General features: G+C 42.4%; 1 protein-coding gene across 1 annotated transcript in view; it reads right to left on the reverse strand.

Annotated features, from left to right (window-relative positions):
- LOC144602163 (transcriptional enhancer factor TEF-1) overlaps positions 1-16,253 on the reverse strand; it is a 124,684-nt gene extending 108,431 nt beyond the window's left edge. The window contains exons 1-3 of the mRNA XM_078414900.1: positions 16,136-16,253; positions 9,861-9,931; positions 593-818 (exon numbers count right to left, since the gene is read on the reverse strand). Of these exons, the coding sequence (XP_078271026.1) occupies positions 593-818; positions 9,861-9,931; positions 16,136-16,253 (415 nt within the window). The remainder of the gene's footprint in view (positions 1-592; positions 819-9,860; positions 9,932-16,135) is intronic.
- Between the last annotated feature and the right edge of the window lie 5,925 nt (positions 16,254-22,178).

Here is a 22,178-nt window from a genome sequence, read left to right on the forward strand (position 1 = left end):
GGTTAAAGATGTTATGACCTAAACTCTAAACCTTTCTTGTAATTAGCGTCAGGGTACCTAACCCAGCTAGCCGGCAACAAATAACTCCTCTCCCCCACACCCCCCCCCCCCCCACCACCAACACCCATCTGGCCTTGTATCCTCACGCCAGCTGCAAGACTTGCTTTGTGAGCACAATACTTGTTTTTTAATGCAATTCCCTCAGAATGACAGCTGCAGAGCAGAAAACTGCCACCACTCGTGTTTGCAAAGCACCACATGTGAAAGGAAAGTCTTCCCCTGGTTTCCATTACTTCATTCGAAAGCTATGCAGAGAGGCATTTGGTTTTAGGGGTTGGGGGGGGGGGGAGGGAGGAGAAAGAGGCGAGGATGAAAGAGACGAGGGAGACACGGAGACAGCTCAGCTGGCAGCTGCCTTGGTACCATCTGCCCCCAGTGGCGTCTCTCTCTCTCTCTCTCTCTCTCTCTCTCTCTCTCTCTCTCTCTCTCTCTCTCTCTCTCTCTCTCTCTCTCTCTCTCTCTCTCTCTCTCTCTCTCTCTCTCTCTCTCTCTCTCTCTCTCCTTCTCTGCTGCTGCTCTCTCGATGACTCACCATACATTTTCCCTTCGTCCGACAGGATGATCTTCCTTCTCCCACAGGGCGGGTAGATGGCCAGTGCCTCCTGGAAGCTCTGCTCGATATCCGGGCTCCACACTCCTTCAGCGTCGTTGTCCAGCGGCTTGTCTGCCGAGTCGGTCATCCTGTCCAGCTCCTCGGCAGGGCTCTCGCTGCCGCTCCAGTTGTTGGAATCTATGGCGATACCGGATTTCCCCAAGCCCTAGGCCTGGAGCCACCAAGGAGAAAATCTGGGGAGAAACCAAAACCCACACGTTTAATACCTGCATTTAGCTCTTCAATGCACATGTGCATAAAAACACCAAGCATTTGAGAGATTGCAGATGCTGGAATCTTGAGCAAAAACCAAAGTGCTGGAGGAACTCAGCGGATCAGGCAGGATACGTGGAGGGAAATGGACAGACATTGTTTCAGGTTGGGGCCCTTCTTCAAACTCCTATATTTGGCCCATATCCACCTAAACCTTTCCTATCCTTACACCTGTTCAAATGTTTTCTGAAAATCATAATTGTAACCACTGCTCTCACTTCCTCTGGTAGCTCATTCTAGATATGGACTACCCTGCGAGTACAAAAGTTGCCCGAGGTCCCTGTTAAATCTCTCCCCTTTCGTGTTAAGCCAATGCCCTCTAGTTTTTAAATCCTCTATCCTGGGGAAAAGACAGTGTTCACTTTATCCGTGCTCCTCATGCATCCGTACACTGCAATAAGGTCGCCCCTCAGCCTCCTCTGCTCCAAAGAGGGAGGACAAAAGTCTATCCAACCTCTCCCTCTAGTTGGGCAACCAGAACTGCACATAGTACTACTCCACGTGGTCTCAACAACAACCTACAGCTCATCTTAATGTCCCAACTATTGCACTCAATATCCTTCCCAATGCAGGCAAGCATGCCAAACACTTTCTTCAACAACTTGTTCTACTGGCCCCTACTTTTAGGGAACAATGCACCTGTATTTCCAGATCTCTTCCACAACACCATCCAGAACTTGACCACTTTACTGTGTAAGTCCTTCCCTGGTTCGAAATAACAAAGTGCATCATCTTAAGGGGGTATCAAACTCATCCCAAGGGTCAACCTGGTAAATTCACACTATATGCCCTCCAAGTGAGTTATTTGGTACAAAGACGGTAAATGGACATGTTAATTTAATACATCTCTGTAAAATTACAGCAAAATATCCTTACTCTTGCATTCCAGATACCTTACATTGAAAGCTAACTTAATTTGGAAGACAATGAGTTTAGAAGAATGAGGAGGGACCTCATTGAAACACACAAAATAATTGGATACAGTGGATGTGGAGCGGATGTTTCCACTAGTGGGAGAGTCTAGGACTAGAGGTCACAGCCTCAGAATTATAGGACGTTCTTTTAGGCAGGAGGTGAAGAGAAATTTCTTTCGTCAGAGAGTGGTGAATCTGCAGAATTATTTCCCACAGAAGGCTGTGGAGGCCATCAGTGGATATCTTTAAGGCAGAGATAGATAGATTCTTGATTCGTACAGACGTCAGAGGTTATGGGGGAGAAGGCAGGAGAATGGGGTTAGGAGGGAGAGATAGATCAGCCATGATTGAATGGCGGGGTAGATTTGATGGGCCGAATGGCCTAACTCTAATCCTATCATTTATGATCTAATACGATTCATCTTGTTAAGAGGTTTACGCACCTCCAAGGCAACAGTCTGGAAGAACCAGGAAAGCCACCCTCTAATGCACGCTATCTGTGGAAGGGACATTGACCCAAAACATTGACTGGTTTCAGTCTTGACCCAAAACGTCACCCATTCCTTCTCTCCCAAGATGCTGCCTGACCCGCTGAGTTACTCCAGCATTTTGCGTCTACCTTCTTTCCACAGATGCTGCTTGGCTGCCTGAGTTCTTCCAGCATTTCTGTTTTTGTTCCTCTGCGCCCCAATACTTAAAATTGAAATGGAGACCAATCCAGGCACAGAGCTATTAATTGGGACAGAAGAACCATAGAATTGTTACAGCAGAGGAGTCCATTCAGCCCATCTTTTCATGATGCTGAAAGAATGACGCTTGCCAGCCATTATTACATGGCTCCGTCAGACCGACACACAAAGCAGTCACCCAGGTTCGAGTCCACATAAACAATGGAAACAAGCCATCTGACCAACACATGCTGATGCTTACCAAGATGTCCCATCCAAGCATGGGCATCCATTTGCCTATGCCTGGCCCACGTTCCTCTGAACCTTGCCTATCCATGTACTGTCCAAATGTTTTTTAAATGTTGTTGATGTACTAGTCCATCACACTCCCAACCATTTACACTTCACGTTTCCTTGGCAAAGCATCCAACATAATCAAAAACCTTTCCCACCCCGGTCATTCCTCTCCCCCCCCCCCCCAGCTACCGTTAGGGAGGAGCTACAGAAGTTTAAAAGCATACACTACCAGACTCGGGAACAGCTCCTTCCCTTCTGTTATCAGGCTTTGGAATTGTCCTTCCATAAGCTTAGGTACTGTCCAATTATCTAGCCTATCTCATTGCTACATTGCTGAGAACTGGGCGGCATGCCGGTGCAGCAGTGGAGCTGTTACCTTACAGCGCCAGAGACCCGGGTTCGATCCCAACTACGAATGCTTGTCTATATATACATTCTCCCTGTGACTATTTGGGTTTTCTCCGGGTTCTCTGGTTTCCTCCCACACTCCAAAGACGTACAGGTTTATAGGCTAATTGGCTTGGTAAATTTGTAAATTGCCCCTAGAGCATGTAGGATGGTGTTGATGTGCGGGGATCACAGGTCGGTGCAAACTCGGTGGGCCGAAGGACCTGTTTCCATCCTATATCTCAAAACTAAAATAAAATTATAGTCTACACTCTGTATCTTTCTCTTTGCTCTGCTTATTGTGCTCGAGTTTAGCTTGACTGTATTCATGTCTAGTATTATGATTTGATAGCACAGGAATAAGCTTTCCAGTGTACCTCAGTTATCCTAAACCACCCCTAGGGGCCTTTGCGTCAAGCGGGCAGCATATCTCCAGGTCACTTTATCCCGCTATCTCACGTATAGACGTCAAGGCCACAAAGGGCATGATTCAGTGCATGGCCAGGGTGAGGGGCTTTAGCACAAGAGGTGATGGCTCCAGGAACTCATTGGTTGACATAGGTCAGAGAGACTACATAATTACTCTAACACTCCCACTCTTTCCTCAAAGTCTTGCAACAATTTCCTTTCCAAGTATTATTTTAATCGTCCACTTGCTTAGGAAGTCACCGAATGGTGACATCATGGACGGAGGCCCTTTGTCCATCTTGCTCATAGCAGTCCTGGCAAGATCAATACAGCCAGCCCCACTCCCTCCACCCACTCCACACAGCTCTGGAAATTATTTCCCTTGAGACAATCTGCCTGGAAGTCATGCTGTGTCTTTATAGGACTTTGGTTAGACTAATTTATGTATTATGTGCAGTTCTGGTCGTCCCATTACAGGAAGGATGAAGGTTTTGGAAAGGGTACAGAAGAGGTTTACCAGAATGCTGCCTGGAATGGAGGTATTAATTTTTGCGAGTAGTTGGACAAGCTTGGGTTGTTTTATTTGGAACATTGGAGGTTGAGGGAAGACTTGATGCCAGTATATAAAATTATGCATTGATTGTAGCATAGGTAGAATAGACAATCAGAACCTTTATTCCAGGGTGGAAATGTCATATACCTGTCCAAATATCTTTTAAATGTTGTTATTGAACCTGCCTTGACGACCTCCTCTGGCAGCTCGTTCCATTTACCTAACACCCTCTGTGTGAACAGGCAGCCCCTCAGGTTCCTACAAAATCTTTCCCCTCCACATTAAACCAGTGTCCTCTAGTTCTTAATTCTCCTATCCTGAATAAAAGACTGCACTCTCCCGATCTATTCCCATTCTGACTTTATACACCTCTATAAGATCACTCCTCAGTCTCCTGTGCTCCAAGGAATAGTTCTATCCTGCCCTACATCCCCCTGAAGCTTGGACCTTCCTGGTAACATAAATTTTCTCTGCACCCTTTCCCGCTTAACATCCTTCCTGTAGCAGGGTGATCAAAACTGAACACAATGTACTCCAAGTGCGAATAGAGACCCAGCCTACTCAACCTCTCCCTATAGCTCAGACACTCTAGTCCTGAAGGCCAATGGGCTTCTTCACCGTCCTAGCTCCTTGAAGTCTGTAAATAACCCAGTCACATTTCAATATTCTTCCAAGTTCCCTGTTATTTGTATACTGTTTCCTCTGTACACTAGCATTAAATATATATTAGGCGAAGTTGTTTCTGACACCATGACCTGGAGAATTCCATAGCATATTTCCCTCAGCCTAACAGTCTCTCACTACTATTTGTTATCGGGGAGACACAGTTGTGCAGAGGTAGAGCTACTGCCTTACAGTGCCAGAGGCCCGGGAGAGATCCTGAACGTTGTCTGTATGGAATTTGCACATTCTCCGTGACCGCGTAGGTTTTCTCCGGGTGCTCCACTTTCCTCCCACACTCCAAAGACGTACAGGTTTGTAGGTTAATTGGTTTGGTTTAGTTTTGTTTAGTTTAGTGATGCAGGTCCTTCGGCTGACCGAGTCGGCACCGACCAGCGATCCCTGCACATTAATGCTATCCTACACATTAGAGGCAATTTACATTTATACCAAGCCAAGTAACTTACAAACCAAAATTCCATACCGCTTTGGAATGTGGGTGGAAACCAAAGATCTCGGAGTAAACCCATGCGGTCACGGAGAGAACGTACAAATTCCGTACGGACAGCACCCGTAGTCAGAATCGAACCCTGGTCTCTGGTGCTGTAAGCCCTGGTCAACGTGGACCCAGTGGGCAGAAGGACCTGTTTCCGTGCTGTATCTCTAAAATCTGATAATCATCCACCCATGCTGCTACACTTTTATTCCATGGCCCTCCATCTTAATGACATCTTTACTACGTAGCATGTCATTCAATGTCTTTTGGAAGTTCATGTAATTAACCACTTCTCCATCATCAATTCCCTCTGCTACTTCATCATGTCCATCAAATTAGATGGACACAATATGTCTTTAACAAATCCATGCTGGCTTCCTTTAATCAATCCACACATAAACACATGTCTGATAATTCAGATTAGTTTATTGTCACGTACACTAGGGTGCAATGAAGTTCCTAGTAACCAATATATGACAATGGTCAATATGGCAATAAATACAGTGACAAATGCAACACAACAGAATCATGCAAAGATTGTAGCGCAGACTGAATTAGTGCTCAGAAAATACCAAAGTGGAACAAAGGAATAACCAAATGAGAAAGAGTTAAGAGTGCGTGGCAGAACCTTCCGGAGAAGAAAGCTTCAGGAGTCAAATCCCGTTTCAATCAAGGAAAATATTCCTAGCTTCTCCCAACAATCCGATTAGCCAACATCATGCATCCATGGAATCAGGTAGAGTCTCTCTAATTATCTTCTGAATACTCCAAGGACTTCACATCTTTGTGTGAAGCCCAAAGTACAAGGGGCAATGCAAGCGTCTATACATGTCCCCGGTCATCTGTTATTTTTTATTCATATTGCAAGAGAGGAATAGATCGGGTAGACGCACAGTCTCTTGCCCAGAATAGGGGAATCAAGAACCAGAGGACATCGGTTTAAGGTGAGGGGGGGAAAGATTTAATAGGAACCCAAGGGGTAACTCAGAGGGTGGTGGGTGTATGGAACAAGCTGCCGGAGGAGATAATTGTGGCAGGTACTATGGCAACATTTGGACAGGTACATGGATGGGATAGGTTTAGAGGGATATGGGCCAAACTCGCGTGGGTGGGACTAGTGTAGATGGGGCATGTTGGTCGGTGCGGGCAAGTTGGGCTGAAGGGCTCATTTCCATGCTGTATGACTCTGCAATCCTGGGAATAAAGCCACAGCACTAGGAGGTGGGAAGATCCAGGATATTCTTATGTCAACAAATACTCTACCACACCTCCAGAGATATATGGCAGCGACCATGCAGATTGGTTGCATGATAGCCTGGTTTAGCAACGTGAACATCAAGGAACGAAGGTTACTGCGGAGACAAAGTGCTGGAGTAACTCAACACGACAGACGGCGTCTCTGGAGAACATGGATAGATCACTTTTCAGGTTGGGATCCTTCTTCAGACTGTCCCAAAACGTCAGCAAGAAACATTCTTCAGAGATGCTGCCTGACCCATTGAGTGAACATTACACCAGTAAGTGCTGCAGTACAGCGTGGAGTCCAGCACTGTGCCTTTTTTTTGTAAGCCAGCATCTGCAGTTCTTTGTGTTTAGTTTGGAGATACAGCATGGAAACCGGCCCTTAGGCCCACCGAGTCCATGCCAAGAAGTGATCACCCCACACATTAACACTATCCTACACACAAGGGACAATTTACCAAAGCCAATTAACCGACAAACCTGTACGACACTGGGTTATGGGAGGAAACTGGAGTACCCGGAAAAAACCCCACACAATTACAGAGAGAGCGTAAAACTCCGTACAGACAGCACCCGTAGTCAGGATCAAACCCAGGTCTCACAAGCTCTGTAAGGCAGCAACCCTACCATTGTGCCACTGTGTCTACTAGATGCAATGGGGACTGATAATCACTGCTCAGTCCATCGCAGCCACTGTCCTCCCCACCACAGAAGGGTTCCATACAAGGCACTGTATCAAAAGGCAATTCTTGTCATTGAAGACTCACACCACCCTGGCCACACTCTCGCTGAGCCACTACCATCAGGAAGATGGTACGGGAACCTGGGCACTGTGACCACGAAGTTTAAGGACAGTTTCTTGCCAGCATCCATCGGGCTCTTGGAAAACTGCACAACACTAACCTCAGCAGCTATGATCTCCTATGGATTGTGTCTTTAGTTGCACTATGGTCTTGGGTTTTGCTCTATTTGGTTACCTGGTATTACAGTTATTATTCTTTTATATGATTATTACATTTTTATCTGTGCGTTATTGCATTTGTGGTGCTGCTAAGCTGCAGAAAGAAATAATTTAATTGTTCCATGTGAAATGAAGTACTCTAGACTTGACTCTTGTAATATTACATGTTGTTCACAGAGAATCATTCCAATTTCCTTTGCAACGTTCATCCCAGTCTCCCTCACCATCTTCGTAGATCATAGATCACAGGCAATAGCTTGTGAAAGAGATCTTGGACCATGTGTCTAAACCCAAAGTGACTTGGGAGGGAGGAAGGGAGAGAGGGAGGGAGGGCATGAGTGAACATCAGCCAGGAGAAAGCTTGCAAAGAAAGTCAGCAGAAAGCATGCAAATGAGCAGCCTCCGCTGAATTCCTCCCTCTTTTCTTGGTGTCTTGAGTGCTGACAATGCAGTTCTGACTCGGAAAAACCCTCCTCCCCATTCCAGCTCTTACCCTGGTAGCTCGCAACTTGCATAGCAAACAGCTCAAAGTAACAACAATCACTTTCAGCGCAGGGCCATGTGAAATGCAAAAACAGTCTCGCTCGGAACTGAACTAATAAGAAAAAATATCAGCAATAAAATGCTCCTTTTTGGTTTCCTGCTCAAAGAGTACAGTCTTTTCTCACAACTTGAACAGAAAATGTATTGTCCTCTGTTTGGAAAGAATACAATTAATTACCAGAAGGACGGGAGGAGAGAAAAAAAAGAATAATCAAAACTCCAGAGGGCCGAACAATTGCCGCATTGTGCTGGAACTAATTCAAGGTCTATTATTCGAGAAAGAATAAACTTCAACAAGATAAAATTCTGACTTAAAAGGCAAAATGTGTTTATTCACTGTCTCTGAGCTTTATCAGGAGTTCGGGTGGAGATGAGAAGTAGTCTGGATTTGATAGAAAGCAAATGATTCGAGTCAAAGCTGTAACAACCTCTCCACTGTTCTGAAAATCCCACTCCCAATATCATTCGTTTCCTTTTGAAGATTCTTATTTAATCTGTTTACACTGCTCTCACAGGCACTTGACATAAGCATCTTTAATGTACACATTTGGAATAATAGGTTTAAAATAAAATCCAAACTTAACAGAAGTTTATTTGTAGATAATAATCAAGGTTCACCAATGCTCCTCTCTCCTTCAAATCTGAAGCTGGCTGGTTCAACCTTCCTCCGGTAACAAATTTTAATCTAGACCAACACCAGAGTGTGGGTGAAATGTTCATTGTCATAAGTGTCTACCTTGGCCTCATCTTTCTTTCTCTCTCTCTCTCTCTCTCTCTCTCATATAAATTTTGACCAAAAGAGTCAAAGTGCTGGAGTAACTCAGTGGGTCAGGAAGCACCTCTGTGGAAAGCAGAAAGCGTAGTTTACAGGTGAGTGAACTAGAATTGGACAAATCAATGATCAACCCTTCATTCCTTCCTTGCCCCCCCCCCCCCTCCCGTGTCCCAAAACGAGCTGAATAAATGCTCTGATACAGCAATAAGAGTAATGTCATTTCTCAATTTAATTCGCTTCACACAAGTTTGAAACAAAACATGTTTTACAAATCAGTTACACTCGTCAACTAAAGTCCTCGAGAAATAAATGTACTTGGGACTAAAACCATGCTTCCTCTCAAATCACTTCCTCCCCTCGAGCATTTTCAATACTACGTTACCATTTTTGAAAAGAATGCCTACAATTTCAGTGAATATTTTTCATAGGTACCCGATATAAACGGGAACAATTAAATTATTACCTGCTGCAGCTTTGCAACCATATTGTTGTTTATTGTCACGTGCACTAAGGTACAGTGGAAAGCTTTTGTTGTTGCGTGCTAACCAGTCAGCGGATAGACAATACATGATTACAATCCAGCCGTCCAGTGTACTGGTGCGTGATAAAGGGAAATTAGATGCAACAAAAGGGACATTGGATGCAACAAAAAAGAAATACAAAATAAATTAACAGTTATTCCAAGGAAACTAGACCATGATAGTGCAAAAACCAAAGTACATACAATAACCTTATTTGTTTGTACTCCGCACGGAATTATGCAGAGTACAGGTAAGTTATGGAGACACAAGCAACTGCAGATGCTGGAATCTCGAGGAATAAAACAAAATGTTGGAGGAACTTAACAGGTCGGGCAGCATCTGGGGAGGGAGTGGACAGGCAGCATTTCAGGTCAGGACCTTCCTTCAGATACATTATACACATTCAGAGCTATCATGACCTTAACCAATGCCTTACAGCCCAGAAACTTGCCCTTCCATCCAACTTGTCCATGCCATCCAAGGTGCCTTATCTAAGCAAATCCCATTTACCCGTGTTTGACCCAGTTCTGACCTCCTGCTCATCAAAGCTACCTCAACAGCACCTTCCAAAACCACGACTGCTGTTACCAGGAGATTGGCAATAGGCACAGAGGAACAACACAAGGTTCCCCCAAGTCGTCCACTACCCGTGCTTGGATTAACATTGGTATTCCTTCATGATCGCTGGGTCTAAATCCTAGAACCCTACAACTGAAGGTACTAAGGGAGCACCTTCACCTGAAGGACTGCAGCAATCCAAGAAGACAGCTCACCACCACCACCACCTTCTCAAGGAAAGTTAGAAATGGAAAGAGGGGGGATGATAAGCGGAAGGGAATGGAGCAGATTGACTGGGGTGGTGGGAGAAATGTGTGCACATCTGGGTGAGGGTGGTGCGGGGGTAGGGGAAAGAGGTCTTCTGGTCTTGTTGATCAAAACACATGCGCGATCAAGATTCCAACCAAGCGGCTGAGAAAAGACAAGTAAGCTTTCCTCACACCATGGTAGTTGATCGTATCTGCCCACATCAACACAAGAGAATCGCACTTGAAAAAATAAAATCTATCATATTTCTCAAAATGGTAATTTGATTCAAGCACATGCACTGGCATCAGTACACCTTTACACAAGGAGAACAATCAGTGTATTATACCCAGCCAGACAATTAATCTGGAGCTCACCAGTAACGCTACTGGTCACCGTTTCACCACACCGCAAGCAGGAGAGATTCCAATCAGCAAATCTAACACTTCAGCTGTGTAAAATAACACTTTATACTTCAGTATTGACCTATAAATCCTGCAGGAATAGCTCGAGTCTCTTAACATGCAACCACATTCATTGCAGATGAAAAGGAAGAAACTGTTTCAACTCAAATGACAATCTATTCAGACACAAGGAAGTGCAGATTCTGGAAACGTGAGCAAAACACAAAATGCTGGAGGAACTCAATGGGTCAGACAGCGACAGGGGAAGGAATGGATTGGTGATGTTTCAGGTCGGTACCTCTCTTCAGAGTAGGGGAGAGAAAGCTGAAAAAGAGAGGTGGGAGTGGGACAAATCCAGGCAAGTGAGAGGTGGATATGAGTGATGGGGGGGTAATTAGCAGTGACAATCTATTCACACTTTGTAGGCCCATATTATTAGTTATGTACACACTGCTAGGCCAGCTCAAACTCGGCTGAAAAAAAGGGTTTATGTTAAGCAGCACCCTACTGAGAACGTGCAGCATTGTAACAGCACACAATCCTGATTATCCATGTTGATCAATCAATTTGCACTCAACAAGCTTGGTATTGATATTAGCATTGGTTTAACATTATCATGTACACCAAGAGACAGTGTGGAAGAACTTTAAGAGCTATCCAGGCAAATCGTATATAAAAGTTTGGAAAAAAGCAAAGATGATTAGACACAGTAAACATTCCCACATGACAGCATCCAAAACCAGAGGTATTATTGTAAGACGTTCATTTGGGGCAGCACGGTGGCACAGCGGTAGAGTTGCTGCCTTACAGCGCCAGAGACCCAGATTCAATCCTGACTACGGGTGCTGTCTGTATGGAGTTTGTATGTTCTCCCCGTGACCTGCATGGGTTTTCTCTGGGATCTCCGGTTTCCTGCCACACTCCAAAGAAGTACAGGTATGTAGGTTAGTTGGCTTGGTAGAATTGCAAATTGTCCTTAGCGTCTGTAGGATACCTTTAGTGCACGGGGATCGCTGGTTGGCACGGAGTCGATATGCCGCAAGGCATGATTCCGCATTGTATTTCTAAACTAAACAGATAATCCAATAACAGCTTCTGTTAATGTAGCACAATGTCCCAAGGTACATAGTATTACGGCATTGAACATTATTTATTTTAGTACCTAATATTAGGGCAGGCGATCGAAAGCTTGATCAAAGGAGGATCCTGGGGGTCATCAAGTGGCGGGATTTAGGGGAGGGAATTCGGGAGTTTCGCACCTTGTTAGCTGAGAACCACCACCTGAGGAGGAGCAATAACATTTGGCATGATCAAAAGACCCTAATTTGTGAAGGGTCTTGGGATGGGAGAAATTAACTGAGAGAGTCAGGAAGAACGGTTTCAAAGACATATCTAGCCTTCCTACACATTTTGTCCCTGTGAAGGAGATCCTCCCCACATTTAGTCTGCTCCACTACGAAATCTCCTCAAGGGATGCCTACTTTGAAGAAGTTCTCTCTCTGACGAGAGTTCTGCAACACAGAACCCCCTTGCTGCACCCCCTCTATAACTGTCAATATATCTCGTTCCCCTCTCCCCTGACTCTCAGTCTGAAGAAGAGTCTCGACCTAAAACATCACCTATTCCCTTTCTCCAGAGCTGCTGCCTAAACCCGCTGAGTTGCTCCGGCTTTTTGTGTCCGTCTTCAGTCTCAAAGACATGTTGATTTTTTTTTCTTCTATATACCAATGACAAGTACTGGACAGATGTGGAGATGGTCATAATGTCTCCTTGCAAAGATGCAATTGATTTATATTCAAAAGATAGTGAGTCCTAAATCCCATCTGCGGCAGCCAAGCAGAGCTGTAAAACACTACATGTCTCCAACTGGGAAGTTCATGCTGGTTAGGAACTGGTAATGCAAGCAAGAGTACGATGAATGTCTTTGATCCATAACATACCTCTGGCTGTGTAAAGAGAGATGTTTACTGGGCTGCTACCTTCCATCAGTTGGAGCACAGGTTGAAGGCTTTAACAATAAGTGGCTACAGCAGTTTCAATACAGCAATCAAATCTTCTCTGCACCCATTTGAAATTTCAGTTCAGACAACATAACACTCAAAATTAGCAACAATAAATTAAATAGCGGGGGGTACTTTACCTTGCTGCTGTTTTGTGAATCTGAAAATGAATACAAACGGCTACCCCTTTGTGTTTACTCTCAGTTATAGCCAGTGTCGTACAGCACGGAAACATTCCCTTCAGACCAACTCTTTCTTGCTGGCCAAGATGCCCCATCTAAGTGAGTACAATTTACGCATGTTTGGCCCATCTCCCTCTAAGCCTTTCCTGTCTGTGTACCTGTCCAAATGGCTTTTAAATGCTGTTATTATACCTGCTTCAACTACTTCCTCTAGCAGCACGTTCCATATACCCACCACCCTCTGTGTAAATAGACAGCCCCCCAGATTCCTATTACATCTTTCTCCTCTCACCTTAAACTTATGTCCTCTTGTACTTGACTCTTGGGAAAAAGATCACATTCACCCTATCATTTCCCCTCATGATTTTATACACCTCTACGAGATTACTCCTCAGCCTCCTCCACTCCAAGGAAGAATGTTCTGAAGATTACCCATTCCAACATTACTCACCTATGTTCATTGAATTACTACAGAGAGAATAACAGGTGTCTTACTGGAGACAATAACCTGCAGATGCTGGAGTCTTGAGCAAAACACAAAGTACTGGAAAACCCAGCAGTTCAGGCAGCATCTGCGGAGGGGATACAGACAGATGGCATTTCGGATCGGAACGCTTCTCGAGACTGAAAAAGGATCCCGATCTGAAATGTTCTGTTCATATCTTTCACGGGTCTATTACTGACAGGTACAGCTCAGTGACAGACTCGCTCAGAGTACATAAGTTGCGCGTTCAAGTCTCACAACAGATGTTTGAGTACAAACTCCAGGTCAACCCTCCTGCTGCACATCCTGCGAACCCAAATATTAAAAAAACAACTCTAATGCACATTCACCTCACCCTGGACCAATGCTTGCTTTCATCAGTATCAACGTCAGGAAGTCATGATGCAGCTTCATAAAACTTCACTCAGGCTGTATTTGGAGTATTGTGTGCAGCTCGATATAATACGATAGAACTTTATTTATCCCAGGAGGGAAATTGATCTGCCAATAGTCATAAAAACACAAAATACATGAAACGTGAAATTAAAATGATGAGTGGAAAGGCTTGGGGGATGTGCAAAGATTGTGGTGGGGGGGGGGGGGAGGGGGGGAGGGGAGTCAGTCTCAGTCTACCCCATGACAGAAGGGGGAGGAGTTGTAAAGTTTGATAACCACGGGGAAGGTGTTCTGTCCTGCATCTTGGACAGTTCTAGTCGCCCTATTACAGGAAGGATGTGGAGGCTTTTTGGGGGGGGGGGGGGGTATAGAAGAGGTTTACAAGAATGCTGCCTTGATTAGAGGGTATTAAAGACAAGGAGAGGTTGGACAAACTTGAATTGTTTTCTCTGGAACGTCAGAAACTGTGGGGAGACCTGACAGAAGCATACAAGATTATGAGAGACATAGATAGGGTAGACAGGAGGAACGTTTTCTCTCAGGGAGGAAATTTTAAAAGACTAGAGGGCATAACTTTAAGGTGAGTGGAGCAAAGTTTAAAAAGAGATGCTTAAAATGCGTTAACATTTTTTAAAGCATTTTTAAGGGACAAGTTTAGTTTTTACACCGAGTTAAGAGTACCTGGAACACTTTGCAGGGGGTGGTGGTGAAAGCAGATAAGAGAGTGGATTTTAAGAGTCTTTTGGATAGGTACATGGATATTTGGGAGGACGGATATAGAACACGTGCAGGCAGAGGAGATGAGTTTAACTCGTGTTCGGCAGAGACATTGTGGGCCGAAGGGCCTGTTTCTATGCTGAACTCCTCTGTGTTCATTGTTTTATTTGGCCTGCCTCCCACCCCCAATTCTATTTACAAAAACAGGCTGAGAACATTGCTGCTATTTTGGATCTAATGCTTTACATATGGAGTTCACAACAAACTACTTCCAGCACAGAGCTAACGAACAAGACAGATAAGGAAGAAATAAATTTGCCTCCAAAAATATTCAAGACAAGCCAATTCACAGCTGGCGCACTCCTTGAAACTTCTATTGAACTACCACTGTTTACCTCTCAGACTCTGGGAACTTATAACAAGCAGCTGATACTTGTAAACCCAGTCCATCTGGTTCACCACATGTTGCCGATTTCAGTTTACTGCTTTGAATAAATAGATTACTGGGGACAGGGGCTAGGCAGAGACTAGCAAACGTAAATATCATTGGAGCTTGTAAAACATCATAAAAGAAAAAAAAATCTCTCTCTGCAGATTGTGTACAGATGGGAGGCAAGAAATATTATTGCAAAGTTTGCTATGTTTAACCAATGACTGGGAAATCACACAAAAGGGGGACACAAACACAAGATGCTTGAATTTAGGGGAGCACAACACAAAAATACGTGACATTTGCCAAAACTTTATAAGATCCAAGTCAAGTGAAAAGTGTGTTTAATAGTCAAATGTAAAGGTAACGGAACAATTAAATTCTCACTTGCAGCAGTTTAACAGTGCCATGAACACAATAACAAACAACTATAATAGTCCAGAATATCTTTAAAAATAGTAATATTAGGTAACCATAATGATGCATACCTAAAATCCAGAGTGAACCAGCGACACAGCCCAAAGAAGATCACAGTCATAGAAGACGACGGGTTAGTGTTATATAGTCATACTTGGGTACCACAATTCAGGAAAGTAGTAATGATGTTGTTAAAGATAATAACTTAACACAAAATTAGCATTAAAAAGCATTGAGTGTAGAGAGATATTGATTGAGAGATTTTTTAGTGTAGTTTTGAGGAACAGCGTGGAGACAGGCCCTTCAGCCCACCAAATCCCTGCCAACCAACAACCACCCCATAACATGAAGGGTCTCGACTCGAAACGTCACCCATTCCTTCTCTCCAGAAATGATGCCTGTCCCGCTGAGTTACTCCAGCATTTTGTGTCTACCCCATAACACTAGTTTGACCCTAGGGACAATTTACAAAAGCCAATTAACCTTCAAACCTGCACGGAGGAAACTGGAGCACCCGAAGAAAACCCATGATATCATGCAAACTCCACACAGTCAGCACACGTAGTCAGGATCGAACTGTGTTTCTGGTGCTGTAAGGCAGCAACGTTGCCCGAATAATGTCATCAAGCTGTGCAGGATGGAGACAGGCTTCGGACAATCTTATCCATCCTCATTCATCCAATTGGTGTGCTGGGCTTGACGCATTTGCCTGCAATTGACCCATGTCCCTCTAACTCCCTCCTCTATATATCTGTCCAAATGTCTTTTAAAAAGTTGCAATTGAGTTCACTTTTAGAGCTTTCTCTGGCAGCTCATTTCAGATACAGACTAACTCTCCAAGTAAAAAGGGTGCCCCTGAGCTCCCTCTAAAATCTCTCCCCTCTCACCATAAGCCTATGCCCTCTAGTTTTTGAATTCTCTATCCTCGAGAAAAGCGAGTGTTCACATTACCCATGCTCCTCATGATCTTGCACACTTCATCCAGGTCACCCCTCAGCCGCATACAGTCCAAAGAAGAATGACCCAGCCGATCCAAGCTGACTAAGCCCTCAAGCCCACGGTACATCATGGTGAATCTCTTAAACACTTATTCCATTTAATGGTCCATGGGTTCTTTATAGTCACATGTACCAGGTACAGTGAAACACATTTTTTGCACACAGCTGAGCAAGACTATCCCCATGCATAAGCACAAACACTCCAGTTAGTAGTATGCACAGGGCAGCTCACCCAGTCCAGATGCAGGAGGCCCCATTCTTACCAGAAATGCACACAGTACTCCAGGTGTGGTCTCACCAATGGCCTGTACAGCTGCAAAATGTCATCCTAACTATTGTACTAATTACGATTCCCAAAGGCAAGCACGCCAAATGCCTTCCTCACCACACTGCCCATCTGACTCTCTACCTTTCAATAACCGTGCACTAGCACACCCAAGATCACTGTTCTGCAACACTTACCAGGGTTCCAGCATTTACTTTTTGTTTTTTGATAAATATTTTTATTACACATAAATACATATTAATAAAATTTACTTATTACATACATTCGTGATATTATTAATATTAACAATTGTGTCCTACATATTTCTATACTTTTTTTTAAGAGAGGAAAAGATAGAGAAAAATAAAATAAAAATAAGAGATCCAAATTGGAGAAATGAATGGAGTATTAAAAAAGTTATCTATCATTGGAGATATATCCATAATTTATTATTCATAATTCTTCCTCCATTCCATTATTCAGGCCACGGTCAAGTCCTCGAACCAAGCCATTTTGACCCTTTAAATATACAATAAATGGAGACCATATTCCTCTGAAAAGATTCAACCTGTCCACTAGTACAAGTCTCAATCTTTCCAGATGAAGTGTCTCCGACATTCCTGTAATCCACATTTTAATTGTGGGGGATGTAGGACCTTTCCAGAATTTCAGTATTAATTTTTTCCCAATTATTAAACTATAATCAATAAAAATTCTTTGATTCGTTGTTAATAATTGATCTGTTTCTAATATTCCCAGTATTATTAAATTTGAGTCAGGGATCAACTTCCTATTAACAACATTCGAAATTATTTTAAATATTTCTGTCCAGAATTTAGTGATTTTTTCACAATTTGTGAATATGTGCGTTAAATTAGCTTCCAATTGCTGACATTTGTCACAAATGGCAGATATATTTGGAAAAATACTATGTAATTTAGCTTTTGAATAATGTAGTCTATGTAATATTTTAAATTGTATAAGAGAGTGTCTAGCATTTAGCGAACAGTGATGTATGTGTTGTAAACTTTCATCCCATATATCAGGTCTAATAATTTGACCTAATTCATTTTCCCATGATTGTCTATATATTTCTGTACTTGGAGCATCGTTTTCCAGTAGAATATTATAAATATATGATATCAATTTTTCTGTATTTGGGTGTTTATTCAAACATTCATCTAAAATCTCTGTCTTTCTATTTCTAATTTCATGTGTATTTGCTTTTACATAATCTCTAATTTGTAAATATCTAAAGTAATCTTTTGAATGTAATCCATAAATTTGTTGTAATTCTTGAAATGAAAGGAAAAGATTTTCCCTATAGAGATCTCCCATCTTATTAATTCCACAGTTTTTCCATTGTAAAAAACCTTTATCTATCATTGAAGGTTTAAATGTGATGTTATTTACAATAGTAAGAGCTAGTGGTATACATTCCAATTTTAATGTTTTCTTTATTTGTTTCCAAATACGTATTCCACTATCTATTATAAGGTTTTCACCATAGGTTTTCTTACTTATTTTATTATTGGCGAATAAAATCGAACTAATTTCAAAGGGCGAACAATCTTCTTTTTCCATTATTAACCAGGTTGGTTGTTTATCTGTCTCTACTAACCAAAAGTTAATATTTTTAATATTGACTGCCCAATAATAAAACGTAAAGTTTGGTAGAGCTAGACCTCCATTTATTTTTGGTTTACATAAGTGTTCTTTTTTTATTCTATGGCTCTTATAATCCCAGATAAAGTTAGTGACTATGGAATCAATTTTTTTAAAAAAATTTTTAAGAAGATATATCGGAATCATTTGGAAAAGATATAATAATTGTGGAAGAAAAATCATTTTTATTGCATTAATTCTACCTATCATTGAGATTGGTAATGTTTTCCAATATAAAATATTTTTATTTAATTTATTCAATAAGAGCGGAAAATTAGATTTAAATAAAGAATCAAATCTTTTTGTTACATAAATTCCAAGATATTTTATTTTTTCGTTTGCTATCTTAAAAGGAAATTGTTGTAATATATGCAGATTATTTACCCTTATCGGCATAAGTTCACTTTTGTTCCAATTAATACTATATCCTGAATATGATCCAAATTCAGTTATTAATTTTAGTAAATTTGGAATACTAATTTCCGGGTTTGTGATATAAAGTAATACATCATCCGCATATAAAGAAATTTTATTTTCAGTATTTGTGGTGTCATATCCACATTTACTGTGCAAGTCCTACCCTGGTTTGACATAGCAAAGAGCAACACTTCACGAGTGCTCAGATTTTTTCCAAAGTTAGTCAGTGGAACTATTCACCATAGTTAGTGTGTCAGGAATATTACTCGGCACCAAGAAATAAACGGGGAAATGAGCCAAATTAATATTTTTGCCACCAGAAAACCTCTGACCAGCAACATGACAAGAGAAATCCTCAACAGTTTTAAGAAAGATTTTGAAACAAAATATCGAGATAAATTCATGGAAACAATTGTCAATCTAAAATACCTGGAAATAAGAGTTTTTCACAAATTTCATTACACATGACAATCAAAGCCAGTATCAAACCAAAATTGGGGAAGCTACTTAGAAATAATGAACAAGAGGAGATTAACTGTTATTTAATGCAGCTGTTTTCTTGGCCCCTGGAATGCCGAGGCATCCGCCCAAGTATTATCACCACGATAACGTACATACCTCTGTTGAAAATAATTGAGAACACAGACTCAATTATCTGTGAATGATACAGCACAGAAACAGGGACTTCGACCCAACCAAGATGTCCCATCTAAGCTAGCACCATTTGCCCGCATTTGGCCCATATCCTTCTCAATCTTTACTACTTATGTACCTGCCCAAATGTCTAAAAAATGTGGTTATTGCACCTGCCTAACCGCTTCAGGTACAAGATGACATCTTGGACATCGCACTGCATTACCCTTGACTAAATACTCAGGTCTTGAGAACGGGACTGACTCAGAGGCAGGATAGTACCATCTGAGGCACGTTTCGGTTCCAGAAATTAAGGGGAATAATACATACACTGAATACAACGCCTGCATTGCACAACATCTACAAAATGGACTGCAGCAATTCACCAAGGCTTCTTCAACAACACGTCTTAACTCCATCATCTGGAAGACAATGGCAGAAGATTGCCACCACCTGCAGATTTCCAACCGCGCACCATCCTAATGCCAAATGTTCTTTCAATGTCACTGTGTTCAAGAACTGGAACTACTTACACAGACGTATTGGTTGATTGAAACAGGCCTTTCAGCCCACACTGACCATCCATTCGCGATCCCACTTTCGCAACCACACCAAGGGGCAAATTATAGAGGCCGATTTACCTACAAACCCGCAAATCTTTGGGATGTGGTTGGAAACCAGAGTATCCGAAGGAACCCCACATGCTCACATGCAGAACGTGCAAACTCCACACAGACAGCAGCAGAGGTCAGAATCGAACCCAGGTATCTGGCGCTACGAGACAGCAGCTCTATCAGCTGTGCCACAGTACAAGCTGTGTACATTCTGGGAGCATTTTCATTGGAAGAACCACAATGGCTCAAGCAAGTAGTTCAACACAACCACCACCAACAATAACAATCGGAAATTAAAAACTGGTCTTAATGGCAATGTCCACATTCCACAAGAACAACATAATCTGGTACAAACCACAGATCTACCTCTATGGCAAGTAAAACAAAACGTTTTCCCATTGTATCTCGTTACACTTGCAATAATAAACCAAACCAAAAAATAATGAAAGATTAACAGTTCTGTATTTTCTGTACTTTCATAAGCCGACATTAAAACTTCAGCAAAACACAATGTGCTGGGAGAACACAAGAGGTCAGGCAGCATCTGTGAAAGAAAATGGACTGGGTGTCAAATCGGGTCCCTTCTTCAGACTGCTAAAATAGGGGGGAGAAAGAGGGAAGGGTGGGCAGCCACAAAGCCTGGCAAGTGATAGGTGGATACAGGTGACAGTGGTTGATTGCAAGATGGGTGGAGTGAGTGGCAAAGAATAGGGGTGAAATGGAGACAAAAGGGAGTCAGATGAGAAGGGGCTCAACCCAAAACATTGTGTGTCTATTGCCTTCCACAGATGCTACTTTAACAGCTGAGCTCCTCCTGCATTTTGTGTATTCCAGCATCTGCAGTTTCTTGCGTCTCCATTAAAGTTTCAGCAGCTGACCTCCCCTCATCAGGGGAACATGGGTGATCTGCATTAGAACAGAATATTTCCCATTTCAGAGATTCCTTATTTACTAAAAGAGTCCACAAACTCCTTGAATATTGGTAGCGCTGGGGCAATGATCATAATCAAACCTAATCACATTTAATTGCATATTTGACTCAATGTTCCACTACAGATGGAAGTTTACTTCCCCCTTATCTGATTTTCAGGGACTTCAATGTTAGAGCACAAGACAGATTAGTAGAAGAGTTTTTTTTTTAAGGGAAAAAATTACATGTTTACTTGTATGATGGCTTTTTTGTGTGACAGTTTGCACAGACCCACACCTCTAATGTTCCATGCATGTTTGTTTATCATGCATAGCTAAAGGATAAAGTGAACGAATTAGAACATTTATTTGTGTAGGAAGGAACTGCAGATGCTAGTTTATACTGAAGATAGGCACAAAGTGCAGGAATAACTCAGTGGGTCAGTCAGCATCTCTGGAGAAAAAGGATGGGTGACGTTTCGGGTCAGGACCCTTCCTCAGACTGACAGGTGAAGTTTCGAATCGGGATCGTTCCTCAGTCCAGTAATCCCAGGTCCAGCACATGTAAAGACTACGGGAAGAGGCTCCTGTGTAACTTCACTTAGTCTGAGGACAGATCCCAACCCGAAACATACTGTATATGGCTTTAATAGTTTAGAAGAGATCGACAATGATCTAATTGAACACCACAAGCTCACGGGACAATATTAGTGATGGATACAAACACATGTTTATATAGCATCACATATGGTTATTCAACCTGCACTAATAAGAACAAATAAAAGTCACTGGAAATAACATGCCAAGATTTTGTTTCCCCACACAGAGGGTGGTGGGTCTATGGAAGCAGCTGCTAGAGGAAGTCATTTGGGCAGGTATAATAACAATATTGAAAGGACATTTGGGCAGACTCGTGGATAAGAAAGTTTGAGGGATATGAGCTAAACACGAGGCAAATGCGACTAGCTTAGATCTGTGTGAGTTAAGAAGGGTCTCGACTCCAAACATCGCCTATTCCTTTTCCCCAGAGATGCTGTCTGACCCGCTCCAGCTTTTTGTATCTAAATTTAGCTTAGATGAGTCATCTGGGTCGGCATAGATGAGTTAGGCTGAAGGCCTGTTTCCATGCTGCATGGCTCCAAGACTAATTGAACTAGTGTAGCTGGGACATGTTGGCCGGTGTGGGCAAGTTGGGCCTGTTTCCACACTGTATCCCTCTATGACTCAAAGGAACTGACTAAATTTAATCTTTAATATAAAAGGGCAACTCTTACTTACAGATGTAAGTTTGCTATTTAGGTTGTTAAAGATATCTAACTAGGATACATCAAACATTAGCACATTGACACCATCATTAAACAACATGGCTCACAGCTCCTGTACTATTTGCAAACATATTTTTTGGCCCACAGGGAGCCAGTCAGATTCTAATTGATGAAAGCTTTCTCAACAAGTAGTCTTCTCTTCATTACAAATATGAATTTAAAGCATAT

This window comes from Rhinoraja longicauda, chromosome 18, assembly GCF_053455715.1.
Source record: "Rhinoraja longicauda isolate Sanriku21f chromosome 18, sRhiLon1.1, whole genome shotgun sequence".
Classification (NCBI taxonomy): domain Eukaryota; kingdom Metazoa; phylum Chordata; class Chondrichthyes; order Rajiformes; family Arhynchobatidae; genus Rhinoraja; species Rhinoraja longicauda.